At 37.4% G+C, this 19,890-nt stretch overlaps 1 protein-coding gene across 3 annotated transcripts in view; it reads right to left on the reverse strand.

The window, feature by feature from the left end:
• Ostn (osteocrin) overlaps positions 1-15,259 on the reverse strand; it is a 44,150-nt gene extending 28,891 nt beyond the window's left edge. The window contains exons 1-4 of one of the 3 annotated variants that reach the window (XM_050159924.1): positions 15,091-15,259; positions 14,054-14,140; positions 5,254-5,352; positions 1,172-1,386 (exon numbers count right to left, since the gene is read on the reverse strand). In XM_050159924.1, coding sequence (XP_050015881.1) covers positions 1,172-1,386; positions 5,254-5,352 — 314 coding nt within the window. In that variant the 5' untranslated portion in view covers positions 14,054-14,140; positions 15,091-15,259. Of the gene's footprint in view, positions 1-1,171; positions 1,387-5,253; positions 5,353-14,053; positions 14,144-15,090 lie in introns of all 3 variants that reach the window. The other 2 variants (XM_050159926.1, XM_050159925.1) reach the window with 2 other exon arrangements.
• Between the last annotated feature and the right edge of the window lie 4,631 nt (positions 15,260-19,890).

Here is a 19,890-nt window from a genome sequence, read left to right on the forward strand (position 1 = left end):
GAGGGAAATGGGAGGCTGGGAGGAGGCGGAAACTTTTTTTTCTTATTCTCAAAAAAAAAAAAAGAAAACAAAATGCTGGGGATAGTACAGAGAATGAGATGAAGAAAGAGCTGAGAAAGAATCAATATGGGAAATAAATAATTTAGATTGGAATCAGAGAAGCCCTAAGGAGGGGAAATACTTATGTCATATAAGAGCAGGACTTATAGGATAGTAAAACATGAAAGGCCACTATTAGATGTGGTACAAGGGAACTCTTATGCCACTGTAATGGGAAATATACAGCAGGAGGAACGGATACTGAGGATTGAAAATGAATTGTGTGTAGGATGGAGCTTTAACAGTATTGAGAGTAAATCAATGATTCTTTAATCATTAATTAAGGGAGGACATCAAGGAATATATTATAATTCTGTCATAATGATTAGTAGCTTACAAAACACTTCTATTTAATTAGGTCATCTGATTTTATATAGGTAAGTACTTATATCCATTTTAGAGAGAAATAAACTGAGAATTATGGAGGATTTTGTATGAGACACATGGCCAGAAGAGAGAAGAGATTTAATTTAAACATATGTCCTGAAACAAAATTTGAGTGTATGCTGTTTCTTGCTATAGGATATGAATTAATTCACATTGTTTTATGAAGCCCTGTATTAAGAATAACTTGAAAACACTCAGGTTGTGCCTTTGAAATATCACTCTCAAGTGACTGGAGTACCTTCCCTGTCACTTTTCTGCCATAACTAATAATGTCCTAAAGTAACTTTGTTTGTTTATTTTGTTTTTAGTTTTCTGAAACAGGGTTTCCCAGTAGTCATGGAATCAGCCCTGGAACTGGCTCTGTAGACCAGGCTGGCCTCAAACTCACATAGATTCACCTATCTCTGTGCTGGTATTAAAGATGTGCTCCACCACTGCCTGCCAACTAATTTTTTTTTATCTTTGAGCAGTATCTCCCTTAGGAAGCACAGTAAGCTATTCCAGCACACCACCCTAGCACTACTTCCAAAGCGTTTACCCCTCAAATCATCATTGAACCAAGTTGGCCAGCAAACACAATTTCTACTCACTTTCAAGTTGTCCATGGTGTTTTAAGTGTGGGATCCTGTTACAGACCCTAGAATGAAAGAATCAGACAGTGGGGTAATTTTCCTTGCCCACCTACCTCTGCTTCCCTTTGTGCTCTACTGACCCAGCTGAGAGTCTATCAAGGGGAGACCCAAAACCAGGGAAACTCCTCTTCTTCTTGGTCTCGTATACATCGTTCTCCAAGGACACCAGTTCGTCAAAAAGCAGGAGCTTAGCTGCAAGATCGGTGGCTGATTTCTCTTCCCTGCCTGTGGCTGGTGATTGCAAGCCTGTTGCTCCAAACTCAGAGACCTACAGGGCAGAGAAAGGTGGGCTCACTCATTTAGACAGTGGAAAGCAAGGATGCACAAAACTGGCATTGGGCATTTTCTACCGCTAGATGACAAGCCTGTTGCTCATTTTATGATGTCTTGGGGTTATGTTTTAGAAAATAAAATAACTAGACTCTGGGGGACTGAAACATACAGAGATGGATATACCCAAGGGGGGGAAAAACCAGGCTTTTTTCTAAAATTTGACATCTTTACTGATTAGTCTTTCAGATTTAACCCTCAAAAGAGCAGCACCCTTCCCTGCGCACCATGGCACTTGCCCTACACCTCTTTCCTCATGTCACTCTCCACATCTTACTCTACAGAATATCTGTTACAAATATGTTACAAAGTTATGTTTTCCATTAAGTGAAAATAATTTGAGAGTCATGGTCTAAGCTTTTATTTCTTTTCCTTTATGCCTATCCCAGTATTTTTCTCATAACAAAAAAAAAATTCTGAACATTTTTTTTCTGAAAGCAAAACTCTAAATGTCATGTCGTTTTACTTCCTTAATTCATTCATCTTCTCTGTAACCTGCTAACGTTCCATTGCATTCCACGTTCTGCATTAGGTTAAAAGGATGCAAAAAATAAATAAATCCTGCTTCTGTGCACAAGGAAATTAATATCTCAGTCTATGTGATTTATTAAAAATTATAAACAATGTGTAGAACAACCGCAATAATAATACTGTTACAGGCACATTTTCTTTATTTATCTGATATGTATGCTTTCTCTGCGTACTTCATGCAAGTCATAAATGGATGAGCGAGTGCGGAAACTCTCTTTTCCCTTCTCTAGTCCAGTAACAGAATTTTAGAAATTCTCCTTTTGGTAAGCCGCAGACTCCCTTACTGTTAAGGAATAACACATCTGTTATAGGTGCCTGAGATGATGCTCCAGATGGAAATTCGAGCTCCAGCATGTCTCCCTTTTAGCCACACGCTTCCATGTGTCACAAGGTGGATCACAACAGAGATTAGGAGAGGAAGAATGTTAAATCACAATGTATAATATTGACCTAAATGAGACTGATTATGGAGTCCTATTTCCCTGTGGGATTGCTAACATCATTACCATGCTGCTTACAATTGATATTAATTTTTAATAATTTCTTGTTTAAGATACCCTTTGTGATATTTATTTCCCTATGAGTTATTATTAATAATAGGGGGTGGAGAGATTCAACTCCCTAAGTGAAAACTGGTAAATTTTAAGTAGGTCACCTTGAAAAAAAGAATGGATTACCAGTCAAAAGGCCAAACAGACTACCCTTATGCTAGTTCTTAATTTCTGATACCACAGAGGTGACTGCAGGAAGCTGGATGACCATGGGCGCTGCTTGCTGCTGAGGCATGATGCTGGCTTCCAAAAATCTGGTACGAGTCAGCTGGGCTGATATTTCCCTGCAGTCATCTCTATCCAAGTCAGAGGAGTGGCTTAGTAACATTACTGGTATGATTGGTATAAAACTAGTAATGCCACAAGTGGTGTAAATATGCCTTCATCTGCATGAAGACTTGCTGTAAATGGTCCATAATTCTGGCTGTGCAAGTAGGTAGTTCAGCTCACTGAGCTCATTTGGTAAGCTGGCTGAGAGACATCTTCCTGCGGTGTATCCCTCTTCCTCCATAGCAACATTAGGACCAGTGTAAAGCTTCTCTCCACTGGCATTTTCTGCCTGGTTTTCTTGTTAGATGGGCAGACAGAGCTTCAGAAGCAGTTGACAAGCTCAGCAAGAGAAAGGACAGGCGTTGACCGCAGAGTGTAGCAGAGATAATGGCAGTAGGGACACGGAGCAACGGCAGTAACCTTCTCTGCAGAGGCATCTGGGACAAGAGCCACTGCAAACAGACAGCTGGAAAGTTCTCCAGCTAGAGCGCATCCAACGCAGACACAAATTAAATGGCAGACGTAAAGAGAAGGTGAGAAAGATCAGGGAATCTGAGCTAGAGGACAGAGAATACTAAACAGCCAGAAAAGTCAAACTGTTGTCCCTGGAATCATGCCAGAGATACGTGGCAGGCCTTAAAGACCAAAGATCGCAGATGCTTTAGGGCCAGGAATTGTACCGCTAGTTGTCCTTAAAGGGTGGAGAATGTGAAAATCTTTAGATTGCACTGGGGCCGAAACACTTGCCACCTTAAGAAAAACATCCCATTAGCTGTGGCCTGCAGGAATGTTTGGACATTAGTGTCAATCACCACTCCCCAGGCTCTCTGCCTGTCAGAAGCCAAGGGTCACAACCTACCAAAGCCTGGGAAAAACTTCTCCTTCGGAGAACAAAAGGCCACAGTCTGACAAATCGGAACTAAGACATCTGAAAAGTGTTTTTATTTTTACACTTAGCACAGCATGAAAACTAGTTTTGTTTCCTATTGTAATAAAAGGTTTGGCCAAAACTAACATAAAATTCGGCATTCAACTGACATTTTACGTAATCACATCTCATGTTGATGCAATGATAAAATTAAAACATGCTTGTAGTAAAAATTAACTTTTAATGATTTTTTGTTTGAGGAATACAAATCTTACTATTTCAAACTCTGGACTGTGGTGGCACAGGCCTTTAATCCCAGCACTCAGGAGGCAGAGCCAGGTGGATCTCTGTGAGTTTGAGGCCTACAAAGAGCTAGTTCATCGCCTGATGAAGGTTAATATTCAGGAGGAAGCCTATCAGGCGATGAAAGGAGACAGAGACAGAGACCCACAAAGGAGCACCGGACTGAAATCTCAAGGTCCAAATCAGAAGCAGAAGGAGAGAGAGCACAAGCAAGGAACTCAGGACCGCGAAGGGTGCACCCACACACTGAGACAAGGGGGATGTTCTATCGGGAACTCACCACTGGCCTGGGTCTGAAAAAGCCTGGGTTAAAACCGGTCTCGCTGAACATAGCGGACAATGAGGACTACTGAGACCTCAAGAACAATGGCAATGGGTTTTTGATCCTACTGTACCTATTGGTTTCGTGGGAGCCTAGGCAGTTTCGTGAATGCTCACCTTACTAGACCTGGATGGAGGTGGGTGGTCCTTGGACTTCCCACAGGGCAGGGAACCCTGATTGCTCTTTGGGCTGACGAGGGAGGGGGACTTGATTGGGGGGGGGGGAGGGAAAGGGGAGGCGGCGGTGGGGAAGAGACAGAAATCTTTAATAAATAAATAAATAAATAAATATGAAAAAAAAGAGCTAGTTCCAGGATAGGCTCCAAAGCTACAGAGAAACTCTGTTTTAAACACACACACACACACACACACACACAATCTAGATAAGTCATATGGTCTGCATTCTCTAAATTCAATAGTTATCATCATTTATATATTAAAAGTTCACAACCTTGAATATCACTGGCAATGAGATTAAGGTGACAGAGAAATGTTTCTCTTTTTGATTTTGTGTTCTGAAGCCATTTGTCAGCTGCATCTTCTGGATGATGTATAAACAGCTTGTGTCTGTTAAAATATAAATATGCCCATATGTGCCGATGTGAGTGCATGTGAGCGCGAGCTTGTGAATGTGTGTGTGTGTGTGTGCGCGCCCCCGCACACACGTGAGCACACATCTAGGCCATAGGCTGGCATCAAGTATTTTTCTTTCTTTTATTTTTTTAGGTAGGGGCTCTCGCTGAATCTGGAGATCACTGATTAGTCCAGCCCTGGCTATCTTAAGTCCCAGAAGGTCTGTCTTCACACTCCCAGCACCGAACCATAGATGCCTGATGCTTCACCCAGCTTGCCTGTGGGTGCTGGGGATCTGAATTCTGGGCCTCATGCTTACTTGGCTAGTGTCATTGGTGAACCACCTCCTTCACCCTTGCATGTGGCATCCTAAGCTAGTTCGCATTACCTCTGTTGCTACATCCACAGAGAACGCCTTTCCTGAGCTCCACAGCATCACAACCACAGCCAGGATGAAGTGTGCACTTGCCAATCTCCGGTCCAGCATCTAGGCTCAGATACATCGAGGTTGATATTAATTAGCTTGAAATATAAAGACAGAAAACTGAAGCTAAGGAAAAGCTTGTTAGAGGTGAAGCCATTCACTTCTAAGTGATGATATGCATATCTACCCATTAAATAATATCTAAGAAAATCCGTCAGCCTCCTGTAATGAGTTTTCTAAAGGATTCATTTCCATAAAAACATACATTGTATTTATATAGCTATAATAATAACTCAATTAAATCTAACCAAATATCTAAGAAATGATATCAATGTCATATGGCTTTTATTTTGGGGATAGTAGCTTAATGTTGACAGATGTGAGAGAATAAAGCTTTGGGTCTCTGGATCAGAATATATGGTATACCTGAAAGAATAAAAATTTTGAAAACACTACACAATCAATAAGATAACACATTTATATTATTGTGTTTGATCAGGATTCTTTAAGACTCCAAATGTGAATATGTTATTTAAAAAGTGCCAAAATTTAATATTCTAAAATTTAAAAATTTTATGTGGTAAGATTCAGCAAAATCAACATATATGGGAGATATTTTCAACATGAATAAATAAAAGTTCCTAACTGGAACACATACTTAAGTCTAATAAGTAACACACATAAACCAGATACTCAAATAAATGAAAGTCAGCCCAAGTTATGAATACATATTTCATAGACAAGGAACAGCACAATGGGAAATTAATGTCCTACAAAACAAACACCCTAGCATTCACACACATTGCATTAACAGAAAGAATCTCTTCACTGCAGATTTTAGAGAAGTATTTGGAAACAATATCACAAAAGTCCTGATGAAGTTGGAATTGGATACAGTTGTGTGAGAAAAACTCGGCCAAAGAGTAAAGGTTGAAAATAGCCGTGTTCTAGCAACTGTGCCTTTATTTTACTTCTAGGTGTATAACCTTGAGAAACTTCCACATGCTTGTAATGGCACAGTTCATTAACTCACTAGTTTTAATAGCAAACATTCAGAATCAGTTCATGTACTCTATCCAAGAAGATGGCTGGGTTAACTGAATGGCATTCAAACTATGAGCTTAGAGTAAATGAATTAGATTAATATTACTATTAAAACAGACGACTTTAGTTGTTTATCCTGAGATATAGATTTCAAAGAAATTCTTTTGGGTGGATATAGAAGTGTAAAATATATACATGACAAGTATATACCCTTCTGGGGCAAAAGGAAAAGGACTTTGAGTTTTGAAGAATGGTTTTGAGTCTCACTTTGTTTAGTATTGCTGTGATCTTGGACAAAGATTATTTAACTCTCTTGAACTTCAATTTTCATATGTATGAGGTGAGAAGTAATTCCTACATCAAAAGAGTTCCTGCAGGGTGGAATTGATTTACCCATAATGCCGTTGTCACATACATTGCTTAGTTTTGGTACATGGAAGTACAACTATGTGGCATTTTTCAATATTGCTTTGGTAATTGCATATATGTTATGTCCCCCAACTTTATACTTCCTTCTTGTTGCTGTGAAACTTGACTCTAGATCTGAGTAGTTGTGTTACATGCTACAACATGAATTGTGATTTTGCATAGACAAAGGAACATTTCTATTATGTGTCCTGCTTAAGATTCAAGATGGAGAAAAATATCTTCATAATATATATAACATTTCTTTTATCAAATGTAATAAAATTGAGATTAAACTCTTTGTTCATTATAGCATTAATTATTTTCTTTTGGTGTCTTTTTATTAATACCAGTCTCTAGCTTCTTGTCTGTATTCTATCATCTCTTGAAATAATACAGTAAATTTTGTGTTCTCTGTTTGCTAATTTGGTATTCAGTTGAGTTTTTCAGTGAGCATTGGAAAATGATAAATGAGATCATATTTCAAATATAAAAAAAACATACATCTTGAGAAATGACAGTAGTGATCATTTGATTAAAATATCAACAAAAATTATATTAGCTTTTCTTTTAGAACACCGGGCATTCTTCATTAATATTTTTTCTACTAATTTTGCTGATATTGCTTTTACATTTATCTATACCCAGGAAGACATTTTAAAAGCATAGCTTTATTTGAAAACAATCTCATATTTTGTATATATCTACTTTTTAAAGTAACACTCTCATTTAATCAAAGATAAATTACAATTGTGTTCACTTCCCTCCATTTTTAATTATGCTAAAAATAGTTTTCAAAGTGCCAAGTTGCCCTGTTTTACAAGTCTTTCCATGTGGATTTCCTTTAACTACTTTCACAAACATCTTGCTAACCAAAGTTCCCTTCATGCCCACAGGCCTGTAAATGTAACAGAATGACGGTGTTTGTAATATTGATGATTACATCTGACACATGTATTTTGGAGCTTGGGAGTATATAGAAAAAAATAGTTTTAATGTGTCCTCTAACAGATAACCACATCCCGATCGTTTGGATAGGGAGGTGTAAAAATAAATGCTGAGTTTAAATACATGTATTTAATGTTTTAGAGCCATGCTTGTACCCAATAAACCAAAAGGCTGAGTTTCTAAATATGGCACTTTGTACACTAATATAAACAAGGACTCTGGCACCTGCCAAACAAGAGACATTGGATTAACTCATTGAAACTCAATTGCTACAAAATTAGAAACAGCGGAAATTATAGGGAGGAAAGGAAAAGACCAGGTTTAGCCCCATTTCTCTATTTTGTTGATAGTGAATAAATATAGCTCATGATTTAAAACCCCCCTAGGGCCCAATGTGTTCTCCAAATCACAGAAGGAACCTTTAAAAGAGTTCTTTAACTATATGAATTTACCAAAGCTGAAGTGTTTCCACATTTAAAAAAAAATGTCTAACACATTAGCTTTTTTTTTCTTTTCTTTAAAAACATGTAGCCTAGGGTAAATTTGAACTCATAATTATTCTGCTTTACCCTCCCAAGTACCAAAATTTGGGTGTGCAACAGCTAGACTCCTCCTTTTAGCTGAGTAGCTTTTGAATTATATTCCTTGGAGTAATAAAGAATTCCAAAATAGACAGAGGGCATGGAATCTGCCTTCTAGGATTTTGTAGGTATTTTATTTGCAAGCAATTGGGTTCTTGTATTTTATATGCTACATTTAAGTATTCCTGCATACTATTTATTATAATAAAAATTATGATGTTAAATATTCCATCCTATTTTATGCTATATATTGCACTTGAATTATTTAATACATCTGGATAAATCAACATTTACTTTGTGAACTATTTGAAGCTGTGCCTTAGACTTTCTACATGTGACATCTTATGTCTGGAAAGGACCCTCCACCCAAGTCTGGAGGCATGGAGCGCACGTAGATCAATGTGGAGAAATATGGAGTGCTGTCATCTACATTGGAGAAACAATGCACATTATTCATTCTTTAAAATGCGATGAATTGTGGAAGTACAACAGCGCTGAGCTTTCCTTCATTTTGATTGAACCCAGTAAAAGATAGTTGAGTGGGAATTAAGGTGTTTCCGTCTGTGAACAAAGAGTTCACAGGGTAGGGGAGCAAAAGGGAGAGCAAAGGGGGAAGGGTGGGGGTCACTTCATCCTCTTCATGGTATAATGACTTGTCATAAGTTATAACAAAATGTTCTGCAAAAGCAGAAGCCCAAGGAGATGATGGCTGATCTCCTAAACCTTGGAACTAATAAGACTCTTAAAATGCCAGTGCTTAAAGGTTACCGTTGAAACAAACTCATCAGATGATTAAAGGTCTCTTCAGTTTGAAACTTTATAATAATCAATTTACTTTTCAACAGTTGTCCTAAACATGAGAAGTTCACAATGATGATAATTCTGTGGGTGAATTTTAATAGCATCTGGAAATTTTTAATTTTCTCTAATAACTAAATTGAAAACATTTAAGCCAGAATCTATACACCCTTGTTTTCAATAAAATATGAGCTCGAAACTGAATAATTTCTATTCAAATTTTCAATAATTTACACATTTTCTTAACTACTTTCCACTGTAAATGTAAGGAAGAGTTGATGAGATGTGCTATATCCATGTATTACAAAATGTTAACTTGTAGGGTTGTGAATATAACTCAGTTGGTGGGGTGTTTGCCTAACATACATGAAGCCCTCTGATCAATGCTCAGCACAACATATACTGGCCATAGTGGTTTGTGCCTGGAATCTAAATCTGGAATTACATGAGACACTATCTCAATAAACATAGAAACAAAAAATGTTTATTTGTATATTTATTTGGTTTTCTCCTTTTGGATCATGGATAAATCTTCCAATTCATCCACTCAGAGTGTTAAAACAAAAATAACTGCAATGAGTTCCACGTTCCATGGCACCAAAGTGACAGCTGCTCTGGGGAATTCAGAGATGAAAGGTCAGTGTGTGGCTTCATTTGATTGGCATTATAGTTACCACCTCACTGTGGGCTTTAGAGAGGATAGGATAGCACAATGCTTCATTCTTTCTTCAGAGGCAAGTTTTCCAACCCATGTAGTCTTTGAAGTATTGACTGGCTATTTCCCCTGTATCTAGAAAACAGTCTATAAAGATAAAATAATCACTCTAGTATTTCCTCAAAAACCCCTAACCTTAGTGGATACTGACTTTATCGCTACAATAATTAAGAGGGTTTCATTTAGAAATTTTGAGGCGTTTCACTCTGCACCAATAATAAGTACCCACATGTCCTTGCAATTTTCATACAGTATCATTCCCAAAAGCTTGCTAATGAACTAATGGATGGTTTAAAAGTAAAACCCAGCAATAATTTCACCAACACCGGACCGTTGCTTCTGTGATGGTGGTTCACACAGTTTACCTTTTTTGTGGATGCGATTCTGAAAAGTTCAAATTGAGATTGCGAGTGAGTAGTACGTGGGTTATTTGAGAATTAGAACAGTGGGTGTATCCCCCCCTCTCTCTCTCATTCCCTCCCTCCCTCATTGTTCTGTTTACAGGAAAAGCTTTTCCAGAGCTGTGAAGCCAGAGAAATAAGAGCCAGAGCAACAGCCCTCATTTTCAGAGAGTTTCATGTTCTTTCAATATAACCTAGTTGTATAATAGTAAAACACTTTTCCATCTCCCTTCCTCCCCCCAAAAAAGTTCAACTTCAGGGAGGTCTTTATGAAAGCATTTATAATGACTTCCCCTGAATGTGACAATTAGGGAAGGATGATAATTTGCTAGTGCGTATGTATCCGCTGATTTTCTTTAATTAGACACAATTTTCATCTTTTGATGCTCTCCACTTTTGGAACAATAAAACTTGTATTAAATGCCTCTGGAATGAAAAAGTCCTCGCAATCAGAATGCTTTCAAAGAAATAAATAAGGCAGCAGCTTACCATGGCTCTTTAAAGAATGACCGATCCCACTACCACCACCAAGAAAACCTTTAGATCTCTTAACAAAGAGATCTGGCTGTGTTTATAAGGTACTCGAGGGCAGGGGCTGTGCCATGTTGACCAGTCCATATACACACATTGCCAAATGCCGGGCAGTCAACAGTATGTGCTTGATTAAGTGTCCATAGTTGTTGGTAGGTAAGCACAAATGCAGAGTAGATATTGATAACCCACGCGAGTCGGTCTGGAAGCTAACTCAACACACTAAGTTAGGCTAAGGGAAAAGACAGGCAAGCTTTTCCACTAACGATAACTTGGATTAAACCCATTCTGGAGTTCACTCACACTCGCTACCATTCCACATTCTGGTCTCTGCAAAGTGATGCACGCTAGACCCCACAGTAATCACTCCTCCATCTAAGACGACCTGTTACATTCTAACTGGCAATTAGACCTCTGAACAATTAAACAATGACATAAAACAATGATACCTATGGCCAGAAAAACTTCAGCCTGTGACTGTAGCTGAATCTTCTAAGGAATCTAAATTGTTTAGTTCTGGTACGCATCAATGGGACAAAATAGAACCCATGACACCATGGATAGAGAAAAAGCTGACAGACCTGCATCCTAACATATGGATTTGATGCACTGAAAACATAGGATAAAAAGGTCTTAAAAGGCTCAAGTTGAATAAGTGAAGTTAAACATTAGACATATAAGGTTCAGAATGAAGTAAACTTTTACAACTTCATTCTTTACTCTCCCTTGAGCCATGTAATACTTAATATTAATCTTATATTTATGTGACATAAAATTAGCCAATATAATCAATAAAAATACACTCTAAATGTACATAAAAAGGGTAAATATGAATTCCATATTGCTTAGAAACTGGATGCATTCATCAATCATATTTTGTAAGCTAGGAACAAGGGATCTAGAAATGGACACTTGCCCAACTCAAGTTGCCTGCTTGCTCTGCCCACAGATTTCTTCTTGCAAAAGCAGATTCTTTCTGCAGTGTTTGCATAATCTTAAAAGAAGATAAAACATGAATACTTTCAAAATTATCCTGCATCACTTTTGTGCATGCAGCCATCAAGTTAGATTAGTGTAGAAAGCATTGTCATTCCTTTGCTAGAGGTTGATGAACTGAGATGGGCCGAGTTTCCACAAGACTGTGACCTCCTAACCCCTAGTGTTGCTCCTAAACTTCCTACCAAAACAAAGGGAAGGTGTGGAGATGTGCAAGGTCTCAGCTTACACAGCATGGGATCGGAGCTCTGGCAAAGCGTGTTTCTCAGTCTTGCTCTTTGGCATTTTCATTTGGGAAGGGAACAGAGATTCACTCTATTGATTTATTGTGAAAATTAGAAATTAGAAACATTTCATGTAAACTCACAAGCAACAGCCATTTCCCAATAAACAGTTTTATCATCCTTTAAAATGTGGCAACTTTTTAAAATACTTCTTACTTCAAAATTTTATAAAAACTATAATACTTGACCTTGAAATATATGGGTCAAATTATTCCCTAGAATCTAGAAACATGGTATAGTGGTAGAATTGAGAATATAATAATGAAAATATTATCAACTGGTGAAAGACAGAGAATTAGCCTGTCCCATAGATCAGCTTGCTAATTGGTTATCGAATATACAGTGGTCAGCCCTAGAGTCATTTGCACACAATAACAATAATGAATTCAGCAGATTATATTTATATTTATGTGTCTATTTATATATATGTAGTGGTGATAATCAAAGAAAACTAGGTCATCAATTTAAGAGGAAGACTGGGGATGTGTAGGGGTGGTTAATAGGAGGGAAAGAAAGACAAGAAAGAATACAATTACATTTTAATTAAAATATATTAAATTAAAAGGAACAGTAAAATAGAGTCACTATTTCCTAGTAGCAGTCACTGTAATACTTAGTGTACTGTTCTTCACTTTCAACTGTACTATTTCCATGAAAATACTTGCATCCAGTTCTAGACAGTAGCCCTGGGTAGAAAACAAAGAGAAGATACCTCATTTGTACACAAGGCATAATTACTCATTAAGCTTTAACCATATTAACCAAACTGAATTTTTAATACTAAATGTTTTTAAAGCACAGTTTTGATGTGTTTAGGCCCTTTAGTTTCATAGGAATATGGGATTTTGGAAAAGGAGAGCTAGATGCTAGACATCCCCGTATTTAGCAACTTCTAGCTAGGAAAGTGAGACTTAGAGAGAAGGAAATGAACTTGATCAGAGTGGAGGTAAGTAATGCCTGTGTGAGCAGGGGAAAGAATGGCAGACACTATGGGTGCAGGGAGGGTAAGGGATGGCAGGGCACTGTTGAGGGGAGGGGAAGTTATGATAGGCACTGTGGGGGGAAGGAGAGGTAAGGATGGCAGGCACTGTGGGTACAGGGAGGGCAAGGGATGGCAGACACTGTGGGTGGAAAGAGGGGAATTGATAGCACTGTGGGTGCAGGGAAGGGATGCTTGTTTTTAAGGTCTGGGCTCATGGGACATCGGGAATGAAGAAAGGGCAATACTGAATTAAAAATTGGTTCAAGACAGCCAAAACCAGGAACAACTATTGGCAAGTAATGTTGATTAGATCACTATGCTGGACTGCATCATTGGATTTATTTGGAGAAGTGGTGGGGGTGGGGATGTATAACCTGAAGATTGACTTACATTGAAGCCATTGTCCAGCTTATGTGTATTCTTAGAGTAGTCCAGGGTCAAGAGAGGACGTTTACTCTCCGATGGCAACTCGACCTACTTCAGTTGTACTATGAAAAGCCCAGGAAATTGAAATGTTTTAGGGGGCTATTAGTTGGGACTGGTGCTATAAGTCTGGTGACCAGAATCTAAGGATTATGTTTCTTTGGCTGCACCAATGAATCCAACTAAGACTTGACTAGAGGGTATGTCAGAACACAGAAGTTGAAATACTGACAGAGTTAAATGATGTCACATCTGGAGATTTTTATTCTCTAATGTGGGCAAAGTGACTGTTAAAGGAGCTTCCTGGCCATTCTGCCATCTCATGCTCTTGCACCTTATATTTACTCTGTCTGTTCAACAATAAAATATCTCCAAGTCCTGGTTTATGCTCAAGGCTCACCTGAAGTGCATAGAAAAACATGGGACAGAACTAAAACAATACTTTTGATTTATTTTCTTTTGAGACAAACCAACTGATCTAAGTTGATTAAACAGGTATCAAAATCACTGAGAGCATTTGAACAAGAAATAAAAATAAATCATATCTCAGAGATTCTTATATCTAGTCACACAAAGACAGCTTTTTCTCCACTGCTTAGGACTCACTTTTATATAACTCCTTTAAAACCCTGAGAAAAAGAGAATGCCACACTTACATTCGTTAACTGCTTGAATGAAGCTACAGTGCAATTCAGTTATAGTGGAGATTGGAGCTCTCTGCAGAAGCTCTGCTTGGAGAAAGTCTCCTCAGAGTGTGAAATGTATCAAAGGAAAGAAAAGAGAAAGAACATAATGCATTGTTGATTTGGGGGTAGAACTTTATAGGTGATTCTGTTAATTCTGCAATTATGTGGACATTTAAATTGTCATAATCTATCTCTAGAAGGATGGGTCAGAAACATAGTAATCCCATTTCTAAAAAACAATAAGATATCCCCACATCAACAATAAGCCACACATATGATTCAGAGGAAGAATTTTTTTTTTACTGTAAGAGCTCAATTTATTGAATACATACCTATGTTTTATTTTAGTGATGAAAACCAGAAGCATATTTTTGATGTGCTCTCAATGAAAGCACAAAAATATATATTAAATTATTAACACAATTCAATTAGTAAGTAGCAGGAACATTTCAAATACTGAACAATAAACCTTATGTAAGACTACTATAACTTTTGTTGCCATTATTATATTCAATTCTTCTAATAAGATAAGAAGGATGTTCCAGGATTTGCATATATGGAATTTGTTTTTTAGGACTATCCTAAAGTTCTAGTTTTGCCAGAAATCTGGATGAAAGAAAAACCTTGTCATCTATGCAAATTCTTTAAATGTGACCATTTGTACATTAAGACATTTCTTTATACTTAACATCTGAGATGAAAGAGGAATAAAACCATAAGCATTTCTCCTGTGTTCTTTTTCCTTGATTTTGAAATGGAAAAAAAAATAAAAAAGAAAGAAAAAATGCAAATCAATGTAAGGGTCTCACAAGTATCTTTATCAATTTGTTCTACAAAAAATGCGAGATTTTCTACTACTCAGAGAGGAAAATTTATCAGAAGCCACTTCTAATTTTAGCAGAATCAAGGCATACATGAAATAGTTTTACAAGGATGTGAAAATACATGCAATAGTTAAAAAAGAAACCTGAACCCGAGATCTTTATCAGTTTTCACATTTTGCTTACCTTGTGAGAAGTCGGAACTCGTAACTACAGAGTCCCGTCTGCCGTTTATCCCAAACTTAGCCCTGATGGTGAGTTTCTTTCCGTGTTTTTATAGTCGCAGTTCTACTTCACTTGCTTCAGCCCCTGTCCTTGCTTTCTCTTACATCAGTTCTACAGATTTTCCACGGAACATTTCCCTAACACTCTCTCTCTCTCTCTCTCTCTCTCTCTCTCTCTCTCTCTCTCTCTCTCTCTCTCTCTCTCTCTCTCTCTCTCTCTCTTTCTCTCTCCTTTTGCCCACCCTCCTCCCCTCCTCCTAGGTCCCTCCCTTCTTTCCAATCTCTCCTCTCTACTACCCCTCTCCCCCTCTCCTCATTTCTTTTTCACATCTGTTCTATCTATTTTGTTTTCATTGTGGCATTTGAGCAGCTGAACTCTGGAAAAATTAAGTGCACACTTAGCTTTGTGCTCAGCTTCAGATGCACCACCTCAACCAGTGGTTTGAGTCCAGATTTGACTATTAAAGTTTGTATTTGGGCAATTAAATACACAAAGATTTGTGAAAGTCACCAGGGAATTTCGCAGCAAGATTTCAAAAGATTTGAATCAGACATAAACTGTAGTATGGTGTAGTTTGGGACCTTTCTATTACATGATTGTCTTCAGAAACAATGGGTAATTTGAGCCTCAGGTGCACTCTGGTGTGTCAGTGAAACAGACAGGCACATCTTAATTGACATGGCTGTACTAGGAAGCCTGTCACTAACCAAAAAATGCTACAGGGTGATATAAATACAGAGGGATAGACACCTTTATCCTGTTCTTCTTCTCTTTTATTTTAACTTAGTTTCAACCAAAACTTTCTTGTTCTTTCTTAAGGTTTCCTTCATCTCCTGAAAAATCACATTTTTCTGCACATGGGCGTTAGTAAAAAGAAATGACTGGATTTATAGGTGCATGGTGTGTTATTCGATCATCATGGGCTTGTTTGATTCATTGTGGGTCTCTGTTTATCAGATAGAGTAGGAGAGGGTCAAAAATTCACTTTTTTAAGTGAGGACACACAGCTAAGAAGGCTGTCTGAGCTAGATTACAAATGCAATTTTAAGTCCACACCCAATTCTCTGCCCATGGTTGTATTCTGTCTATTTCAAAAGCTACCAAAGAGAATCTAAACCAGATTACATTTTTGCACCAATAGAAACCAATTTGTTCTTTTTGGTTTTGCTTACAAGCCATTTAAAATACTACTCACTGTCATGGGAAATATTGCATGGTTAATTTAGAGTTACACAGGCGAACTGACCAGAATACTCTGAAATGTTGGGACAGTAAAATGCTTCATTTTTATGAAGGGCTTCCAGGGACAGCATATGTCTCAACAAGCCTGAAATCTGAGCAGTCAGTAGCAGAGGTTCACAAGTCAAGATAAAAATATAGCCTAATTTTGGAATCTTGTTTAGATATTACCGACATAAAACAATTATGTTAAGCTTGAATCCACATGATGGAAAACTCTCAATATAGTTTTAATGAATGTATCATGATGCTACCACAACCAGGATCTATGGCATCCCACCGCCATAGCGTTCTGACAAGTGATATCTGCAGCTGATTTATTCCAGATCTCTTGTTGTTACACAGTCCAAATATTCCAGCCTATTTGTGGATTTTGTTGACCTATTTCAAAATTTGACTTAACTGTTCTACAGCAGTAAAAAAAAAATAGCAGCAGTTTATTCCAGGAACACAACCATGGTACATTTAAGTCATTTGTACAGGCTTCTGTACATTGCACAGTTCTGTGGGGCTTGCTTTTGTGGTTTGCATTATCTTGTAAAGGAGAGAAGAGGGGTAACATGCAAAGATTTATAAAGATGAAGAAAATAGGCACTGAGTGAAAGTTAAATTAAGACAAGAAAGAGAAACTATTATTGGAGGCTTTTCAGTGAGCAGATCCTTTTTCCATTCAGATAACAGCCTTGCCAAGGAGGTATTATTCACAAGTAACAGCAAAGAAACACAGCACATCATTTAAAAAAAAGTGTAGCACAAGTCCTCATAGCCTGAATGTGATGGGACCAGGACCTGGCAATGGCTATGTTTATCAGTTGGGATTCTGGCTGTAAAGAGGAGGTTCGTTAAAACTGGGAAAATAAAGACTATGAAGAATAATGTGATGTGAGCAGTGTGCACATATTAGAAGAGAGAGTCAATAAATGATACACTAAAAGACAAGCACCCCTAGTCCTGAAGGACTATGTGATTGATCATAGGGACCCCAAAACAGAAGAATCCAGGTGGAGACAATTGACTGTGATCTTTCATAAAAACAAAAAAAAAAAATGCATAGTAAACTCAGGGTTATTGACAATAGGCAATTTTGAAATCAATGATTTATGAATAAACACAATGTTGTATGTACACACCAAAAAATATTATTTAGACAAAAAGAAGAATGAAGTTACATTGCTGCAGGAGAATGGGTGGAACGGGTAACCTTGACAGGAAGTGAAATAAACCAGACTCAGACATCCCTTGTCTCTTTTCCTTCTATATGTAGAGAGCAGAAAAATTATATGATAGTGGAACTGGAGCTCTTATGTAAGGGGAAGGGAATCAGTGAGATGGGGGAAGGATACAAGAAGAAAATGATATGAATAAAATATATTCATACATGCAAATGTCGTAACAAAAGCAACTACTTTGTATGATTAATATCTATTTTCTTATTCACTGGTGACTCACCTTCCATTAAATATTGACAATTGGGTCACTCCAGATTGAGATACTAAAATATACTGGTGGTCAATTTTAGTTAAGGACATAATGATCACTCAAGAGGGACATAATAATATTTCCAAATATATTGGTGAAATAGATGTATATTTATAAGAAAAAGAATGTAATTGGGACTTTGCTACATACCATACACAAAATTAATTCAGAATGTACCAAAACTGAAAAGAAACTTGAAAAACAAAACACAGAAGTAAATTTGTGACATTGTATTGAGAAAGAATTTCTTAGATAAACTGCAAAATAACAAGAATAAATTGCTTGCTTAGGAGTGCTAGCATACTGTGATCCACAAAAATTATGCAGTGGAATTTCAGGTGATAAAGTAAAAGGTTGACCCACCAGAATGAATGTGTTCTGATGGAGATAAACCCAGTTGTAAGACATTGGGCCCACTACCTTTTGTATAATGACTGAGCTCACAATAAATGTCTTGTAAAGCCATAAGCCTTTTCCTTTCTCTAAATGGGACCTGTACCAAATGATTCAGCAGTATATAGATTATTGGGCACAACTTTTCCCGCGTACTTTTATAATTGGGTCACTTTCTTCTACTCCGTGGGACATCCAGTGAGAAATTTAGTCATACAGTCAATCACCTTGGTTTCCACAGTCTCATCTCTGCTTTGTTCCCTGAGATAAACTTAGAAGCCAGCTCCCTGAAATTATCTTCTATTCAGCAGGACATTTAGTCAGGAAAGGAGTTCTTCATATGGATCAAATTTGGGAATTCCTTTAGGGAGAACATGATGCCAGGAAGGTTGGCATCTAGTTGGTTGATACCTATCTATAGGAGAAGTTACATTTAAAGACCAGATATTGTGAGTGAATTGACTAGCTTTGAGATTTATGAGCCTTAAAGGCAGACATACTGGTATAGGGGATATGGTAGAGGCAAAAACAAAAAGCATAAGGGGGACTGTCTGAATGTCCCTGGAAGTTGAAGTATTTGGCCAGGTGACGATGTATGAAACTAGATCCTCTTTCCCCCAGTAAGAAGGAGTCATTGAAAACAACCATTAATTATTTTTATAATCCCATGTAGCTGGGTGGAAAGGAAGGGATCCTGGGACAAAAGCCCAACTTTATAAAGATTATTAAGGCTCTTAAAGAGGAAATGAAAAATGCCCTTAAAGAAGTAGAAGAAAAAAAATTGAAGAAGTCAAAAAATCCCTTAAAGAAAAAGCAATCAAACAGTTGCAGAAAAGGCTCAAGACATGAAAAGGGAAATATAAGCAATAAAGAAAACAAAACCAAGGGCAATCTGGAAATGGAAAATCTGGGTAAATAATCAGAAACTACAGAAGCAAGCATAAGCAACAGAATACAAGAGATGGAAGAGAAAATCTCAGGCATTAAAGATACAATAGAGGAAAGCAATTCAGCGATCAAAGAAAATGTTAAATTCAAAAATTCTTAGCACAAAATATCCAGGAAATCTGGGAAACCATGAAAAGACCAAACCAAAGAATAACAGATATTGAACAAGGAGAAGTCTAGCTCAAAGGCACAGAAAACACGTTCAACATAATCAAAAAGGAAAACAATCCCAACTTGATGAAAGTCATGCCTATGAAAATACAAGACACTTACAGAACACCAAATAGATGTGACCAAAAAAAAGTCCCCTTGTTACTTAATAATCAAAACACTAAACATATAGAATAAAGATAGAATATTAAGATCTACAAATAATAAAGTCCAAGTATTATATAAAGTCAGACCTATCAGAATTACATGCAACTTCTCAATAGAGACAGTAAAAGCAAGAAGGTCCTGATTGGAGATGCCAGCCCAGACTATTATATTCAGCAAAGCTCTCAATCAATATATACAGATAAAACAAGATATTCTATGACAAAACCACTATTTAAACAATACCTATCCACAAATCTAGCCCTACACAAAGTAGTAGAAGGAAGAAAAACCAATTTAAGAAAGTTATCCACACCCACAAAAAACAAAGGCAATAGATAGTTACACACTAGCAAATCCTCCCCCCAAAGAAATTCACACACAGTA

The sequence above is a fragment of the Alexandromys fortis genome, unplaced genomic scaffold, assembly GCF_014885135.2.
Source record: "Alexandromys fortis isolate MF-2015 unplaced genomic scaffold, M_Fortis_MF-2015_v1.1 scaffold_100_1_3062724, whole genome shotgun sequence".
NCBI lineage: Eukaryota > Metazoa > Chordata > Mammalia > Rodentia > Cricetidae > Alexandromys > Alexandromys fortis.